This window comes from Aspergillus tubingensis (assembly GCF_013340325.1).
Source record: "Aspergillus tubingensis WU-2223L DNA, scaffold_8, whole genome shotgun sequence".
Lineage (NCBI taxonomy): Eukaryota > Fungi > Ascomycota > Eurotiomycetes > Eurotiales > Aspergillaceae > Aspergillus > Aspergillus tubingensis.
This window is the reverse complement of record NW_023336282.1, coordinates 4,765,381-4,783,822: the sequence shown is the minus strand read 5'-3', so window position 1 is coordinate 4,783,822 and position 18,442 is coordinate 4,765,381. Positions and strand designations below refer to the sequence as shown.

Genomic DNA, 18,442 nt, shown 5'->3' with positions numbered 1-18,442 from the left:
TTCCCTGCGCTTCTCCTTTTTGCGGCTCTTTTGTGTTGCCTTGCGATCGTCTCCCGTTCAGCCTCCTTCGGCCTCCCTTCGTCTCTCTCTCTCTCGCGCCCTTCCTTCTCTTCTCTTTTCTTCCCCAGATAATCGCTCTCCGCCTCGGTTGTCGGGCCTAGTCGACTTTAGGGCGCTTTCGGGCCAGTCTCGCTGGCTGACCTCGCCTTTGCTCACACCTCTCACTCTCTCACTCACACACTCATATCCTTCCCTCCCCAAGAGTTGTGTTGTTGTCGGTTCCCCACTGAGCTCTTTCGGATGCTGCAGCTCACCTGCCAGCGGTCCCTACCGGTATGCGATCCCGCACAGGCTGGTACGTCCAAGATCCAGACATCACTACTACTCCCTCCCCATGTCATATGTTGGGAGATCGGGAACACCCGCCCCCCGACCTCCTAGCAACAATCACCTTGTCCTTCTGCTTCTGTCATATCATCCAGACACTGACTGTTGGGCCCTCTGGCACACCTTCCGCAGCCTGACGTGTCGTACCCGGAAACTTAAATGTAGGTCTACAACCTTGCTTACCATCCCTGCGCTGGGCGGAAAGTTACAGATACTAAGATAAGCTGCTGGGTCTAGGTGACGAGCAGAAACCCGAATGTTCGCAGTGTCGTAAAGGCGGCAGGGTCTGTCGCCCCAGCGAGGGGATCGTCTTTCGCCATCAGCAAAATGCCTCGATGAACAAGGATCTGAGCGATGCCTCCACCGGACGTGGCACGCTGAAGGGGTTCTACTCGTATAAGAATACCTTTGACAAGGACAGTGTCTGGCTCGACATCCCCAAACACGGTATGGACCCGCAGAACATCCTCGCTGAGAGTCCTGTTGGGCTGACGGGTGCTCTGCCTTTGCTGTAGTCATCTTCGTCGATAACTCAGATCCCTATGCGGAAGACCTTGAAGCTGCCCTGGGAGAGTCCGAAGCCGCCATTCTGGCCGCGAACTCTCATGCGCGTGCCTGGAGTGCCCAGCGCACGTCGTCCACTGACGGCGAAACCCATGGCTTAGAGACTCTTTCCACAGTGGCAGCCAACGATCGCCTTTCTTATCCTCCCTTGAGCATCGACCAACAGTCCATCCCGTCAACAGACCACAGCGTACCCTTTAATAATGTCCCATCTACAGCATCCTCAGACACTCCAAGCCAGGTGCGCGGCGTCATCGCACCTCAGATCTCTCCTTCTCTCTCGATATCCTCCACCAATACCCATAATAATAATATCAACTTCCTTCTTAATCCTTCACAATCACGCTCACCACCTGTGGATCCCAATCTTCAGCACCCACCTGAGCGTAGGAGCTCATCATTGACCGCCAGGCCAGCACTGCCGCGAACCACATCTGCCGATTCGAAGTCGGAGGCGCCAGCAGAAACAGACCACGAGGTTGCATATCTCTTGAGACACTTTTCAGAGGCACCAGGACTTTGGTAGGTCACCGAACCACCACCACCCGGCTGGACATCGTTAATTGGATGGATGATAGGATGGATTTGTTCGATTTAGGAACCTATTTCGCATCGTTTGTCCCGGTCAGGGCTCTCCGAAATCCATTGCTGAAATACGCCGCCTGTGCGTATGCTGCGAAGCAACTAGGCCGCATAAAAGGAACACAAGTGTCGACTGGTGGTGTGTATACTAGGCATCTCGCCAACAACGTAGATTGGTCCTGGTCTGGCGCCAAGTATTATGAAAAGGCCATCCAACTCCTAATGAAAGAACTGCAGCCTGATAAAGGACCCCCACCGCTGAGTACGCCAGAGGCATTTGGACAGTGGCAGGCTGCTGAGCTGTGTGAAGATCAAGAAAACCCTCGCAAACGCAGGCGACGTTACTCGGACAGTCGGTTCTCCAAGGGGGTCCATTCGGATGAAATCCTTGCCGCCACAGCCATACTATCTGTATATGAGTTTTTAGATGCCACAGGTCCGGCGTGGAATCGCCATCTGAGCGGCGTGAAGTCTCTGTTGGATGTAGCGGAGGTGGGAATGATGCCGGTCGAACAGCGCCATTCACCTGGGGGAACAGCGTTGCAGCAAGCCAAGGTCCCGGGGCTCTCGAAGGCGAGAAAGGCGACTTTCTGGAACTTTGCACGACAAGACTACCTAGCTGCCTGTGAGTGCATACATGACTTGTAATAAACTCCCTTCAAGGTGCTAACTGGGTCCGATAGTCATCAATGAGAGCCAGACAAGGTTAAACACCGACGACCTGGTCTTGTGGACTGAGGCGGGTCTCCAGATCGACAACATGGGCTTTGTACGCTCCAGTAATGCGACCGCGATGGGCTATCCAGACGATGAAGAACCCATCAAGGAAGATCTTATTTCGAATGGCTTAGTTTGGATTCTCTCAAAGATTGTTAACTTTATCAACGCCGGTGATAATGTCCAGTTGAGCCACCCTGGATCGATAGGGGCGGGTCCTCTGGGCCTTTCACAGCAGGTAATGCTGGAGCGATGGTACCGCCTGGAAGCTGAACTCGATGCCTGGTATAATGGACTTCCTGAGACGTTCCAGCCTTGTGCCCGAGTCGAGCTTTCCAAACTACCTCAAAACAGGGACAACCCGAAATTTGACGCTGGCTCGCTGTCCGAGGTATGGTATAGCCTACCTCTGTGTTCCTCGGCGATGCAGCATTACCATATGGCCCGTATCCTTCTTCTCATAAATAAACCGCATGAGTCCACCAGCAGAAGGAGCACCATCGCTGATAGACTTAACTCATATCGCTCAATCGAGAGTGATATTCGATTTCACAGCCGAGAAATTGTGGGGATTGCGCTGGCTTGTCCAACCGGCGCGGTCCGCATCAATTCCCTCCAGCCGCTGTTTGTTAGTGGTCAGTGCCTGACGGAGCCCGGAGAACGGCGGACGGTCCTTGCTTTGCTTCACGGAATCGAAACGGAACTCGGCTGGGCAACCGAGTACCGTGTGAATCAGTTGCTCAGAGAATGGGGCTGGAACGAGGATTCTGCGAATGCGAGCGTCCCATGAAGCCTAGAAGGCAAAGTGCCTTGAGTAATGGTGCTCGTCTCAAAGGACTGTCGTTTCACCGAGTCATGAGCACACCTAGAGATACTTGCTTCAGGCCTCGCGATTCTCGTCATCACCATTCACTCAAGTGGACCGAGTCTCAAGTCGACGCCAGCGGGACTTGTAAATATGCGGACCTGCTACATCGACCGCCGCCTAGGACCTGAAAAGCTTTTCAGCCTGTTCCAGGCAGGCCAACCCGGAATGGGTTGCATATATGTGCATCTGTTTTGAGAATCAGCCTGTTTTTTGAATGATACCAATGTGTTTTGTGCTTTGAACCCATACCGTTGTACCCAGAATCTGCATGAATGCTAATGCCAGGAGAAGGCAAGAACGAGGTGCCTCTCACTACCATCACTTCTTTTCGATCGTGGATCTGTGCTTTCCTTCTTGTATCATGAGTTTGTTTCCATGCCACATTTTGGCGGTTAGTACTGAGTAGCCATCGAAACAATATGACCCCTCTAGCCCATAAGGCGCAGTGAGCCTAGGAGTAAGAAGACGGGAAGAAGCTCGAGCGCAGAAGTGGGCAGCAGAAGAAAAGCAGCTAAGAAAGAGGCCGAGGGTCCTGAGCCTCGAAATTTGCGCCTGGGAATTGATTCGCCGTCAAGCACTCGGCAGAGTTGCCTGCACCTTCCACTTCTGGCAGCTGCAACATCGGGATGCACGTGCCGCCGTTCAGCTTCCCGCCTCCTGATGGAGTCAACTCACTTTCCTCTTCGCAGTAGCTCTCCCTCTCCATCACACCACATCATTGGAGCTTCATACCCCTCGAAAACTGGAGATCGAAAACAACCGACCATCCCAGCCATCCACATCCCCCCTTCATCAACTCATCATGCTAGCAGCCTAGCAGATGTGGACTCTCTGCTTCTGAATTTCTGCACACACATTATCGGCAACACCTTCAAGCCTGTTGATGATGATCGCCATGGCCGCCGCGGAAGGTTAACCGACCACCAATTTGCCCCGCGACCCTCTTCTTTCTTTGCTCTTATTTCAAAGTTCAGACCTCCATCGTCATTATCGTGAACGATCTTCGTCTTGTTCCTTGGTTGCGTTGCGGCCCTGAACCCACTTTTTTCCCCTCTTCCTCCTCCGCCCATCAACTTGCAGATAGATAGATACACAAGTGAAAGGTGTGGAACAGGCACACACACGCACACACACCCTTCCGACCATCCCGATTCTCACCGCAACCCTACTGATTGATCTACCTACTCGTACTCCATCCTACACAGTAGAAATTGCATTGCTCTTGTTGATAACGTCACGATCCAACTACCAAGTAAAGAAATATCACCGATTATACCCGCCCTGCAGGAAAGTCTTCCGACCGGCTAGACTACTTAGCTGGCTTGGTTACCTGTGTCAAGGAGATTGATTCGCTGGCCTTGTGGAGTAGGTTGTTGGCTTAGTGTAGCTTGGTAGAGCTGCTAGTTGGCCTACTTGCCTTACTAGATAATGAACAATACTAATACCTTGGTATTCTGCAGCAGGTGCGATATTAATTTGATTCTGCACACTTTAGGCTACTTTACTTGGTCTACCGACCATGTCGGAATGCTGGTTGCTTTCGGGTGAGCGGGATGATCCTACCCTACCCTACCATACTTTAGCTAAAATGGACTACTTACTTCGTAAGTAACTACTTCATAGAACTACTAATGACTACCTTACTGATAACTACTCCGTAGTTAAATCGAAGTAGTAATTAGATTTCCCAATACGGGAAAGACACCGACCACCGCAATACATACCTATCTAGTACATATGAACCCGGCTGGCCTTGTCGGTTATCCCAAAGGAGTAATCCGAAGGAGGAGTAGCAGGTATTTTGCTACTTCGTACACCCTACCCTATCCTACTCTAGTAATAAGCCCAAGAAATCAAGAATCCGGTTCGGCTTCGAGGGTTGCTTGATGACCCTGATGGGTTCAGTTGTTCACTATTGGTGAGGGGCATATGCGAGAGTTTTGAGACAATGGGGTTGGATACTGTAGATACTACATATTACTTTACTTGCTGACTGTTGCCTTGAGGGGGGGCGCTTGGTTGATGTTGTCTCATTTGGACTAGGGAGGGACTGAGACATTATGTCTGATGAGATCAGGTTTGCTTTGGGTTCTTAATATGCTATTGGTATCAAACCACGAAGATAGCAAGTAATATGGTTATGAAGCATACGGTAATCTAGGTCTAAGATATGATTAGTTATAAAAAGCTAATATACAGGGTATAATCATTTCTTCCGAAGTCGCTTCGACATCCTCCTTGTTGTCGTTGTTTGCGAAGCTTGTACGATGGCGTTCAGCTTCTCCTTTTCCTTGGTCTCATCATCATCATCTTCTTTCTCGACTTTCACTCCCTCATCATCTGCAGGTCTCTTGGTCGGTACAGCTATGGCTGTAGTGACCTTTGTCTCCACCTCGACACCCTCCTTATCATCCTTCTCTACCTTCACATCCACCTTCTTCGACGTAGTCGCAGCCAACCGATCCGAGAATGTCCTCAGATCCGCCGTGAACAGCACACTATGCGCCCACCCCGCTTCTTTGCCCCAGAGCTTGCGAAAGTGGTTTCCCACTGCATCATAAGTAACCTTCGTCAAGGACTTATTTCCTCCCTTTCCGAACTTGTAGTCTCTCTGCGCGATCTGCCAGACTAAATCACACACCATTAGCAATCCAACCATAACATGACAAACGGAGCAACCGAGGTAACTAACCATGCGTATCAACCGGAACCGCCTCTCCCCAACCCAACCCCATCAAGCACACACAATCCGCAACCTTAGGCCCAACCCCCTGCAACTCAAGCAACTTCTCATGCGCCTCGCGATACCCCTCTCTCCCCTCGGGCTTCATCTGACCCGCCGGGGTAGCTTCCACCCCCCAAGCCGGACACTCCGGGTTACATAACGAATCCAACCACCCAGCCTCCCGCTCCTTGGCCACCATCACCGCCGTCTGGTAGATGTACTTGGCACGGTACCCGAACCCCAAGCCGCGCAACTTACTCTCCACGTCGGTAGCGGTGAGGGCATCCGGGGCCGGGAACCCGTGGTAAGCGCGACCATTGATAGATGCAATGAAGGGGCCGTAGTTAAGGCAGAGCTTCTCGACCATCTGCGAGATGCGCGCAATGTTGTTGTTGCTACTGCAGATGAAGGAGATCAGGGCTTCCCAGGCGTCTTGGCGCAGGATGCGGATGCCGGTGAATTGGGGGGCCTTTTTGCGGAAGTTGGGGTCTTGCGCAGACCATTCGGTGTAGAGGGAGGTGAGGTTGGCGGAGAGGTTGAAGTAATGGGTTAGGAGGGAGAGGGTGGTGTCGTCGTCATTGTTTTTGGGTTTGGGGGATTGGGTGGTGCGGTAGGTTCGATAGTAGAGATGCGTTCGGTCTTGTTTTAGAGAGAGAAGGCGGCCGTGGAGAACGCAGCGCCATTCGTCTGTGTCGGGGACGTTGTGCCATCTGTAGATGATATGAAGACCTTGTTAGACTAAATGTCGGGGAAGACGAGGAGGGTACTTGCGGTTTTGTTACCGAAAAGATTGACCACAGCGTAGGGTGGTATTGATGCAGAGTTCATTGAGACTCACGGGCAACTTGCGCCATTCTGAAAAGGCGCCGACAGTCATGATTGAAGTGAATTGAGCAATTACCTGCCCGACGCTGAGGAAGGCGAATGTGAAAGGCACGATAATCGCGATAAGTTGATTCTGCCAGGAAGATTGGCCGACACAGCAGGCGGTCAGGACTCCGCAGACCAGAGGCGCTAACCAATTCGGACGGGAGTGTCGCCGATCGTCACCTGCGAGTTTTCCCTCCAGCGCAGCTCTTACTTTCTCCCCGATCACCCTGCTTCCATCCTTCGGTGCCATCGAGCTTGCCTTTCGGAGTGTCTGATCGTGTTGGATCTCTCTCCGACCATTATTTGCTGTCCATCCCTTTCGCCACGTGAAACGGGAAAATAAGAGTCAAAGAAATATTGCCGGAGCTTTCAGAATGAACGGCGATACGTACACGTCCAGAGGTGAGCTTTATCTTCACCATTCCATTTACTGCCGCATATGGTGGCTAACAATTATTTCGCAGATTCTGGTCGCCCTAGGGACTACTACGTGAGTGAAAATCAAACAAGGGTGTATGTGCCCGGAGCTAATTGAAGTGAACGATAGCGCGAAGAGCGTCGCGAGCGCGGCGGCGACAGAGCAGAGAGAGGAGAGAGAAGACGTTCGAGATCCCCCCATTACAGTTCGAGAAGCTCCCGACGCGAATATGAGGTAGATTCGTATTCGTCCAGCCGTGACTACCGCGCCAGAGAACGCGAGGACCGTTATTCTAGCCGCAGAGACGACCGGGAATGGGATCGGGATCGCGGTGACCGTGGTGATCGCGGTGATCGCCGACGCAGAGAATACGAAGATAGACCCTCCCGCCGCGAAAGGGGAGACAGAGATCTGTTCGAGGATAGACCTCGACGGGAAGGCAGGGGAGACCGCGAGCGTGAGCGTGGAGAGCGTGCAGAGCGTGGTGGACGCGGAGATCGCGACCGTGGCGAGCGAGGGGAGCGCAGACGGAGTGCGTCGCCTCCTCGAAAGAGGGAGGCCACTCCCGATCTCACAGATATCGTGTCGGTGCTGGATCGGAAACGTCGCCTGACGCAGTGGGATATCAAGCCTCCGGGCTACGAGAATGTTACTGCCGAGCAGGCGAAGCTGTCAGGTGAGATTGATGTTTCGTTGTTATCTATATGGTCTAATGTAGTTATTTTGCAGGCATGTTCCCCCTCCCTGGAGCCCCCCGACAGCAGCCGATGGACCCCAGCCGCCTTCAAGCTTTCATGAACCAGCCCGCCGGCGGCAACGCGGACACATCTACCCTCAAGCCTTCCAACTCTCGCCAGGCCAAGCGTCTTTTTGTTTACAACATTCCCCAGACTGTCACCGGCGAGACCCTTTTGGCCTTCTTCAACGTCCAGCTCAATGGCCTGAACGTTATCGAGAGCGTGGATCCTTGCATTTCGGCCCAGGTGGCCCAGGACCACTCGTTCGCCCTGCTCGAATTCAAGTCGCCCAATGACGCTACAGTTGCGCTTGCGTTCGACGGAATAGCGATGGAGGAGCACGAAGCTGCTGGCAACGGGGCCGCTAATGGTGCCGCTCAGGGCCTGGAAGTGCGGCGACCCAAGGATTACATTGTCCCTGGCGGAGCTGAGCAGGAATACCAGGAAGGCGTGTTGCTGAATGAGGTTCCTGACTCTCCCAACAAGATCTGCGTGTCTAACATTCCCAACTACATCCCCGAAGAGCCTGTGACAATGCTTCTTAAGTCTTTCGGAGAGCTCAAGTCGTTTGTTTTGGTAAAGGACAGTTCTACGGAGGAGTCTAGGGTAGGTACCTTATCAAATAGCTCGAAGAAGTGTACTGACACGAATAGGGTATTGCATTCTGCGAGTATGCCGATCCCTCAGCAACAACGATTGCGGTGGAAGGTCTCAATGGAATGGAGCTGGGCGATAGACACCTCAAGGTTGTGCGCGCCAGTATCGGAATGACACAGGCTGCAGGCCTCGACATGGGCGTCAACGCGATGTCGATGTTCGCCAAGACGACGTCTCAGGACCTGGAGACCAGCCGCGTGTTGCAGTTGCTCAACATGGTGACACCGGAGGAGTTGATGGACCCTGAGGATTACGAAGGTAAGCTTGCCTGATGCATGGAAGAAGCGTTTGACTAATGGGATAGAAATCTGCGATGACGTACGCGACGAATGCTCCAAGTACGGCACTGTAGTTGAGCTGAAGGTACCTCGTCCGACCGGCGGCAGCCGACAGTCGCCAGGAGTGGGCAAGATCTTTGTCAAGTTCGACACGGTGGAATCGACGACGAATGCTCTGAAGGCGCTTGCGGGCAGGAAGTTCTCGGACCGGACTGTGGTTACAACCTACTTTTCCGAGGTAAGACCAACCCTATTGAGTCAATGGTTTTATTACCTTGCTAACCCGTGCAGGAAAACTTCGACGTCAACGCATGGTAATGTAGGATGGACGGTCTATACACATATCCCCCTTTTTCTTATATCATTCTATTTCCTTTGTTATCTTTCATTGCCACTTCATGACGCGTAATTGATTCAAGGCCGACGATGCCTGGGGCAGACGATGCAACAATCTGTACTGGAAGTTAAATTTACTGGAGATGGAGGACAGTGGTGGTTGCGATGCGCTTTCTAGTACTGTGTAGGGGTTACGATGTATCATAGCGAATGAACTTGGATCTGACATGCTTGAAGTAGATGATTTGGAGGTATTGTCGAATACCACTGACGGTCATCCCATACATCCCCATGCCATATGCTGGCAATTTAGTAGTAGTCTTTACCTACGTTATCACATTCTCGTGTTCATCCAATGGTAGTACATATCTACAGTGTAAAGAAGCACGTCGGGGCGCAGCTGAAGCGACTAGGAGGAGGCATGTTAGATAGTATCTCATAGGCATTTGCTGACTGGCCGTCAATGCTATAAAGAAATCCGTAGCGAAGCTGAAGTTGGCAAGGAGTGAGAGGCATGTTACACGATCGTCAGGAGCAGTTCAGTGATTTGTCAGTAGAACATGCTTGTTCATATCTCTATAAATACAATGACTCGTAGATGTGTTGGCTCTATTATATAAATACTAGTTGCGTTATTCAACCATCAACCTTGTAATGAACCCACAAGCTAAGTATCCCCTTCAAACTTATTGCAGTCTCTACCACTTCGATACTTGAATTCCAGAAAGATTCGGCTCGCTCACGCTTTCTTTCCTTTACTCGGTCTGCTGTCATTTGGCATGGCACAGACCACCCCTCCAGTACCCATCTCATGTCAGACAAATGCATACTTAGTACTGATGTATATATACCATAGGTTACTCTATGGAGTGACATGTATTACGAAGGAGACTGTCCAAATCCCTGCGGACAACCACTGCCATACTCTCAGCGATTACCAGCCGGACTTGTAAGTCGTTAATTCGAAATATCTCCTGCTACAGACATCATATTTCTAATAAAACACAGGACCCGCCAGGTCTCGTCTATTCAGATTCCCGACGGTATTCAATGCTATCTTACAGAGTAAGTTCAATCCAGAATCATGGTTAATCATCATCATGTGCAAATGTGGCTAACATAAGGCAAAAGGTGGGAGTGTCTTGGTATGATTGACGACGCTGATACAAAGATTATTGCCTCTCCTGGGATGAGTAGTCTTTACAACATTGATTTCAATGACAAGTTGGTGAATATCGCTTGTCTCACTCCTGCGCAGAACTAGTACTAAAGGTCATTGTGCGTATGAGTTCGGGTACTAGTTTTAGTTGTGACTTGGATATTATATGTGTCGATCGCCCACACTGGTATTAAGTTGACTTGCTGTTTGGTTTGTTAGATGCTGCGAGAGTGATTTGAATATCAATACAATGTTTGACTGGTTAGTACTATGAGGCTATGGTATAACTTCGAGTAGAGTTGATAAAGATCATCCTTCAATATACCCTATAGTACTAGTTACTAATGATAGAAAAATACTTCTACTGATAAATGGTACGTAGTAGGTAGAGACTGCTAACTATAGACTTACAAAATAATCAACCATTATTCTTCATTTATGTTCGAGAACCACCCCCAATATCGTCAAACCAAGCGATACTAAGCATGCAATGAACCACTTGCCGAACCCAATCACATATTCCGCTACTACTAGTACTACGAACAGTTAAGTGTCCCTCGGCACATTACACGTTCCCACACGGCAAAACATGCAGAACCCGAGGACGATCGATTTCCTAGTCGATTGAACCCCGAATGATGATCACTCTGGTCCCCGATGGTTAGCCTGGTTCTAGCAGAGAAGCGAGTAATTAGTTCCTCGGAAGGTATGCACCGTTGACTCTGTAACTACTTTGTAGATACTTGAATGTATAGTGGGTGGGTATACACATAGTGCTATAGTCCCCACACACATAAAACTTACATTAGTTATCTTCAACTACCCTCATAACTCAATCACATAGTACTAATTAATACTCATAAAGATTGTAAGCACTACTCCCGTCATAATAATCCCTCAACTGATGAGTCAGTACCACGGGAGTAGTACTTCGTAGTAGTTCTACTCCTCGGCTCTAATATACACCAGGTCTGTGCGTCAGGGAAGGATCTCACACCCGCTACCCTACTTACTGCCCTCTGCGGTGCTGCTCGGCTGGAACGGAGTACTCCGTTTAGTTAGTACCTAGTAAAATAAATTAGAGAATAGTCTGGCCAGTTTCCCCGCGGGGGAGATACTATATTGAGTGGCGTTATATATATTCTCCGTATGCAAGTATGCAAGTACTAGGTAAGCACTAAGCACTAAGCACGTGTGCCTTCACTAGTAGTATGATTACCACTCAATATAATCAAAACATGCGTAACATGTACACCACACCTACCTGAACCCAGTGCCTGAACCAATTTACGTTCCACAGACACATTAAAGATAAATATGAAATATATGAACCCGTTCAAAACACAAAAAGTATAACCCAGAAAGAAGAGAAAACCAGACAGTAAACCCTACAGCCACCTCACACGGGGCTGACTACCTAATCGGTTTAGTATAAACTACAGGGTTTATATCCATCCATCCATCCGATGCCGGAGTGCCGTGCGATGCCATCAACTACTAACCTCAACTTACCTTACAAGCTTAACTCCGAGGATGATGACAACTGCCAGCATGCTTGTGCATCCTGCCTCGGCATTCATCAATCACAATCACAATCCCGATCCCAACATCCGTTGTGACCACGTCTGTGCCATACATATCCAGGACAAGAACGGATACTCACAGCGATGATCCGTTGATCCAACTCCTCCAAAGTGAAAGAAAGCATGCAAAGCAAAGGGCGAACACATACTGAATTGAGTTCGACCAAAAAGGGAGAAAGATAGTCATGTCAATCATGTCATGTCACTTAACAATGCTACGCTAGAGAAAAGAGGGGGAAAAGAAGGCCAAGAGATTCTAGACCGGAGGAGAGAAAAGAAAAGAATTGAATTGAATTTAGTGGTGGCGGTGGTGCCATCTCCGCTTGTCGCTGGCAGTAATTATTACTAGCATTAGTATTAGCCCTGCGGGGGATTCAGATATAACTAGTTACTTTGTAGTTAGTTAGCCGAAAGGATTTCATTATGCTGACTGAGTAGTCTGAGTGACTGACTGCGAGACCGTTGGGGAAAGTTAAGGTTTGGGGGTGGACCTTGGTTATTTTCCTTCGTTGTACTACCGTAGTGGCACTGCAGGAGTGACCACTAACTAATAAATTTCCCACTGTAAGAGTCATAGAATGTGGAAAGGAATTGATGTATGTGTAATGATTCATTTCTTCTTTTCTTCTTCTTCTTCTAAGGGTATTGTATACATACAAACATCAATGCATCAGGGTATATAAAAACATCAAATCCAGCCGTAAACAGTTAGTAGTCTCACATCACATCACACAGTAATAATAATAATATAGAGCGGCTTTTCCATGCGCCCCATGCTAACAAAGAAACCTAACCAAACCATGTTACAAACGCCAATCCCACTGCATCATATCGACCCCTTCTGTGAATGGCTTTTAGCAAACGTAGCTTCTGGGTCCCATTCACGTTCCGTGCCATTCTGCGTCGCACTAGGCGGTCTCGGAGACGAGAAACTCATCGAAGGCCGTACATAACGAGCCTCGCGACCATAGTGCTGCCCGCCTTTGGCTTCCGGGCTACGGGCACCCATCGTCCGTGCGGGACTCGGAGACCGCACAACTGGCTCAGGGGTCTTATACGGGGGCAGACTCGATCCGGAGATCATCTCGTAAGCGCGAGGATCCGGCGTTCCTCTGCGCGCATCGACAGAGACGAACTCGTTAGGCTGCGTAACACGGGCTTTGAAGAATTCGCCCCAACCGACGAAGATAGAAGGACGGGCGTATAGGACGAAGTTCCAGAAGCCGACCGTCGCCAGTAGAATCAGGACAGCGAGGAGGGTGGCTTTGTTCGGGACGATAGCTTCGGCTTCACTGTAGCATTTCTGGACGTTGCCTTTAGTTTCGACGAGACAGGTGAGCCAGGGGGTGGCGAGTTTTATATTAGCGACGGTGGAGGTGAGATGGTTATCCATTTTTATGAAGACGACGGCGAAGAAGATGACGTTGGTCAAGATGACGAGGACTAGGGCGACACCGCGCCATTGGAGTTGCAGGACGCGGCGGACGCGACGGTAGGCTTGACGGGCTGTGACGGTGCGGACACTGGCGGAGTAGGAAGGAAGACCGGAGCTGGTGGTGGAGGTTTCCTCGTCATATATGGATTTGACGTAGATGTAGATGCAGTAGACGAGGGTGGCGAATTGGAGGAAGAGGGATGCTCCGGCGAATGCAACGACGGGCGCCCAGTAGTCTCTGTTGCTGTCGTGGACGTTGATGTGGCAGACGGTGCCGAAGCGGTAGGATACTCCAGTAAGGATGAGCATCTCAGTCAGACCGACGGCGGGAATACCCCAGCCTAGGATGAGTGCTGTCCACATGAATTTCGGGCCGAGCATGATTTCCCAGCAGACTTGAAGGTGGAAGGCTAGTGTGCGGATGAAACCTGTAGTCGCTGGTTAGTGGTAATTGCTGGTGGTGGTGGATGGTGTTGAGGCTTACTGAATACGACGCATACCCAGCCTCCGAAGAGGAGTAGGGAACCGGTAAAGGCGCATGACAAGTCGGTGTGCATGTCATTGGGGGTGATTTGGTTGTAGCATTGCTCTGGCTTGACTCCTAGCGGGATGATGAAGGCGATCTGGGAATCGAGTCAATACAGGGCAGTTGATTCGCGATGGCAGTCTACCCACCTCCATACAGCAGATTCCCAGGGTGAAGCAGATGCTCAAATAATGACGATGCGTCCATTTCGGGGGCAGCACGGCGAATGATACCAGGAGGAAAATGCACAGGGGCAATGTAGCGACACCAAGCCAACTTGCGACCTTGGTTTGGGAGATCAATTCTGGATGCGACAAGTTCTGGTTAGCTAGGCTTTTCGAATAACGGCAGCAGGGGCAGTGGACTTACTTTCGCCATAGGTCCATTCTGCCAATGGGCATGGAAGACAGCAAGAGACCTTGCCATGCTCTGTGGTAAGCTCCTCACAAAACCGTCCATCAATGACTGCGACGAAGCACACGATCAGTTCAGTCACCGGCGATTGGGTCCACACTAGCAAGGGATAGCGTACATCCACCTTTCGATGGGAACAGTGACTCCTGGAGGAAAGGAGTCGGACAATATCCAGACAATGTTTCGTTGGCCATAGTGGTAGGAATCTTCGTGATTATGCGACGGATGCGAGAGAGGGCCGGGGAGGGTCATGTCCTGTCCCTCGGGGGCAAACGAGTGGCGGGATTATCGACAATACTATACTAGTGACTGTGCCAGGCGTGGTTACCCCGCGCAAGAGGCTCACGGCCGTGGAACGATTGATATCGATCGAACAGACAGCCTTGTGGTTTATCGCATGATACTAGTAGGAAGAGAGGGGAGCAAGAGGCAGGTGGGCGCGGACGGACATGGGGGGTGGGAAGGCTGATCAGATATACTAACTACGAGCTAGGGCAATGGATGATGTACCGACGACCAGAAAGATGGTACCGTTCTGGGCACCACTAGAGGATTGGTTGGGGCAATGGCCATGGACTGATAGGAGGTCCGTTCACACAAGAGCAACGCAGCGTCGCCATGGTCTGGGGCGTCGCTCATTGGGTTCTGACGATAGACGGTGGAATTCCCCTCCATGGCTCGGAACGGCGAGAGAGAGACTACGGTAAGGTTTGGCACCAGGGGCATTGATGGGCTTGGTGGAGTTGCTGCACTCCATTCGACTGGCTTCGTGCGACAACGCCCATTCTGGGCAAAGAGAGACAGAAGGAGCGAGTCCCAAGCTCCGTCGGGGTTCCAATTGACTGGGAGGCGCAGAGGCAGTACAGAAAATCGAAAAACCAATAATAAAATCAAAAAGGAAAGTGAGCTAGTGAGTAGCATCGGGGACCAGGTGGAATCAGGAGAGGAAGGAAACGAACGAACGAGAGGCCTGGGAGACGGTGGTAGGGCAAAGACCACGAGCGGGGAATCAGATGCCGTCGCCGCGGACGTTGGTTGACTTGGGTTGATTCTGGTTGACACTGGCTTCGACGCCAGGATTCTAACGCCTTTGGGTAAATTGGCGATGCCTGCATCTGCATGGATCGGAGTGGTTTCGTCTTGCTGATTGGCCGTCGAAATACCGACTGGACCTGCGCCGTAGCTTTTTGCTGGGCCTTTTCGTTTAGATACTGCTTCCTTAACGGAGTCGGCTACTTAGTTGTTGCTGGAAGAGGGGAGACCCACCCAGCCATCCATGGATCTCTCGGGGGAGGCTTCCATAATTCTCTTAGTGATGAGATAGTGAGCCATTGATTCCTCTCGGGGTATGAAACTCACTAGTCTAGGCTATCTTTTTTGAGGGGGGAGAGTCATCCTAAACGTTAGTGACAAGTTATCCGCCGCCTCTTCCTGCGTGTGCTGGTTTAGGGCACGATAACAATCCCATTATTTTCCAGTCTTTTGCTGCAATAATGGGGATCTTACTACGTCCCCATTTTCGGGCAGGAGTTGCTCTACAAAAATTTTCACATCTCGTATATTATGGAGCACATCACATCGTCCCTACTGCAGGATGATTATTGGCCAAGGTTAAGGATTTCATTCCCACAATTCCTCGGGAGGTAAAAATTTAGGATTTCTTGGACTGGCCAACAGCCTGCAGGAGGGAAAAATCTCAGCAACCATCCGCGTACCTTACAGTGAGTGCCTCTGCTTAGTGCGTCGGAGGGGCTTCGTATGCAGGCAGGGGTGGAAAGGCACTTCGATCAACCTCCACTATACCCGAACCAGCAACCTTCCCAGCCACTAGAAGACTCATCCTGGTCGTTTTGAGTTCGACCGGCTTCGCACGAGTGTCGCGACGATTACTGCCTGTATCCATCGTAGTCTGCAGTAGACCAGTAGCCCTTGCCCCTGGGTGAGGGTCGACCTGCCACGAGACTCTAAACTCCCCATAGCCGGGTTTTGACTCGATAGTGGTTCCATGGGAATTGAATGGTCTTTCTGTGGTCACGTTACATAACTCCTAGGATTTACTCTGTGCTATGTTGCAGTTATCTTGGTTGTTTTTTTCTGCTTTACCCCCTGGTCTCTCAATCTTGAGCCATCTGATACCTGGTGTGACTCAAAACAAAGGAGATCTGCCATCTGTGCCCCTGACTGTGTAGCCACGGACTTCAGGGACAAAATGGTCCACTCCAAACACAATCATCAGCCAAGTAAAGTACTTTTAGTAACCCAGCACGTAAGCACAGGAGTAATACAACTCAACAACGACGCCTCTGTCGCACTGCCATCGTCATCGGCACGGGCATCAATTGCAAAAACCCCTCCACATACCGTGTATAATCTAGATCGATGCCCCAGTGGCGGCGGGCGCATGGACCAACCGACTACTCTAGTAATACTACATCGTGCCGCGACCGCTGCACTTGTGCCCATCGCCATCGAGGTTGCATCCATTCCTCGAACTGCCACACGGACCTGCATCCAGTCTGCCGTAGCCGCATATCGGGTCCAGTTAGTGCAGGTTCATCATTCCCAACAAACCCTCATCGCTAAACAGATGGTCTAGATATCCCGTTGCGCGGGAATTTGCCGCGGGTCTGATCGACATCAACCTTCTTGTTCGTTAAGCAATTCACGGTAGTTGAAGTCTACCGAGGGGAACCTTCCCTCGTCCGGCTAAATTTAGGGCATCCACTCCCGGCACCGAAGTCTGGTATACTAGTTTAGCTTCCCCTTGTTAGCTGCCTGGAGCTTTTGCGTGATCCAGTATGGATTGACGTTCCTCTAGCCTTGTTCCGGTTGATAGAAGTGGGTTTTGCATATCAGCATTGATCGACTTCGGTAGTGGTTAGCTATCAATTTCCTCAGGAAGAACCTTGGAAACAATGGAAACTGGGTAGCGAGATTCGGTAGACCAAGCTTTTGAGAAGGGGGTATGCTTATTTCCCTCATTGGGTAATGTGGACAGAAAGTGAGCCAGCTGTTCGATGCAGGACTGGGTATATACCGATCTTCAATCTTTCAGTGGAATCTACGGGCGGGTGCTAGATTTTTGTCGATGTCGATTTCGATTTCGCTTCTTCCCACAATCCCATTGTTCGTTCAACCTATGGACTCATGTATCTATCTCAAACACTGACCAGGAGATGGTCAGCTAGCTGGCTTACTCCATAGTCCTCACAGCTACTCCGTACACCACGACATGACAGACGTAACCACACGTGGAGCATTTCTATAAATGGCTTCGTCAAGAATAGGAAATAAACATTTGCCACATTCTCTTCGCGGCTTCTAGTCTTGAGTTAAAAGTACTGACTTAGCTGGATTACAAAGTTTTTCAAATTCCCACTTATATGGGGCCTTTTGCGACAGTTTGTTTCGCTTGGCTATCTTCCCTCTACCCGAGTCTAGAATAGCTACTAACTAGTTAATTACTCCATAGCACTGACTAAGTTTGCCGGGTGGATGAAACTGTCAGTCTCCAATTATGCCTCCATCCCGTCCATCGGCATTGCTCCCGCGCATCCCGCAATACGAGAGATTAACTTAACTCAGTCGATACTAAGTTATAGCTTAACCAAAGTTGCACGGGAGGTATCTCGATGTCTTTGCAGACGACATCGATTCTCGTATCGAAGCTTCGTCCGTCGTGGAACTTTCCATCCAAAGTATTCTTTGTGTCTTTTCCGCGGTTTCCTGATTAGACTTTCCCAATCGGGTTTTTGCTATTGAATTCAAATTCATCTCCTGGAAGTATGTCGCTACCTTGGTAGTTGGTAGATGTGCATGAGTGATTTCTGGTCTATCATAGACTAGTTGGCAGTGCCATGCAGGCCTGGCCGCTATCTATTACATACTATGTAGTATAATCAAGGATTCCTTTCGACCTACGCAGTACTTTTTACATCCGTATGGTGGCAGCAAAAGCAATGCATTGCTAGTGAAACAACTAAAGTACAGACTATGGAAAATTCTGATAGTTAGTCCCTTACCCCCTGGTGACTTTGATATACTAATGAGACGATCAGCGACTAGTATCTACAGACACACAATAAGCAAGAAACATACGCGATGCGCGCGGGGAAATATTCCCATTGTACCCCTGGCGAAGAGAACTCAAATTCTCCTATTTGCTTATTGTGTTTGGATGCTACTT

The 18,442-nt window shown here is 50.2% G+C and overlaps 4 protein-coding genes across 4 annotated transcripts; 2 read left to right on the top strand and 2 right to left on the bottom strand.

Annotated features, from left to right (window-relative positions):
- Window positions 1-335: 335 nt before the first annotated feature.
- AtWU_07871 (uncharacterized protein) lies at window positions 336-3,040 on the top strand (the record flags this gene model as incomplete). The annotated part of the gene is made up of 6 exons (XM_035502980.1): window positions 336-355; window positions 520-548; window positions 625-834; window positions 903-1,473; window positions 1,530-2,158; window positions 2,217-3,040. 6 exons carry the CDS (start codon window positions 336-338, stop codon window positions 3,038-3,040), a joined length of 2,283 nt encoding a protein of 760 aa, XP_035358873.1.
- A 2,284-nt stretch (window positions 3,041-5,324) lies between these two features.
- On the bottom strand, window positions 5,325-6,720 carry AtWU_07870 (8-oxoguanine glycosylase OGG1; the record flags this gene model as incomplete). The annotated part of the gene is made up of 3 exons (XM_035502979.1): window positions 5,325-5,746; window positions 5,811-6,553; window positions 6,626-6,720. 3 exons carry the CDS (start codon window positions 6,718-6,720, stop codon window positions 5,325-5,327), a joined length of 1,260 nt encoding a protein of 419 aa, XP_035358872.1.
- A 367-nt stretch (window positions 6,721-7,087) lies between these two features.
- On the top strand, window positions 7,088-9,121 carry AtWU_07869 (splicing factor u2af large subunit; the record flags this gene model as incomplete). The annotated part of the gene is made up of 8 exons (XM_035502978.1): window positions 7,088-7,115; window positions 7,178-7,203; window positions 7,261-7,315; window positions 7,370-7,807; window positions 7,861-8,474; window positions 8,522-8,783; window positions 8,830-9,041; window positions 9,095-9,121. The coding sequence occupies 8 exons, from the start codon at window positions 7,088-7,090 to the stop codon at window positions 9,119-9,121; spliced, it is 1,662 nt and encodes a 553-aa protein (XP_035358871.1).
- Window positions 9,122-12,707: 3,586 nt separating this feature from the next.
- Window positions 12,708-14,450, bottom strand: gprM (the record flags this gene model as incomplete). The annotated part of the gene is made up of 5 exons (XM_035502977.1): window positions 12,708-13,744; window positions 13,801-13,939; window positions 13,992-14,146; window positions 14,212-14,307; window positions 14,375-14,450. 5 exons carry the CDS (start codon window positions 14,448-14,450, stop codon window positions 12,708-12,710), a joined length of 1,503 nt encoding a protein of 500 aa, XP_035358870.1.
- Between the last annotated feature and the right edge of the window lie 3,992 nt (window positions 14,451-18,442).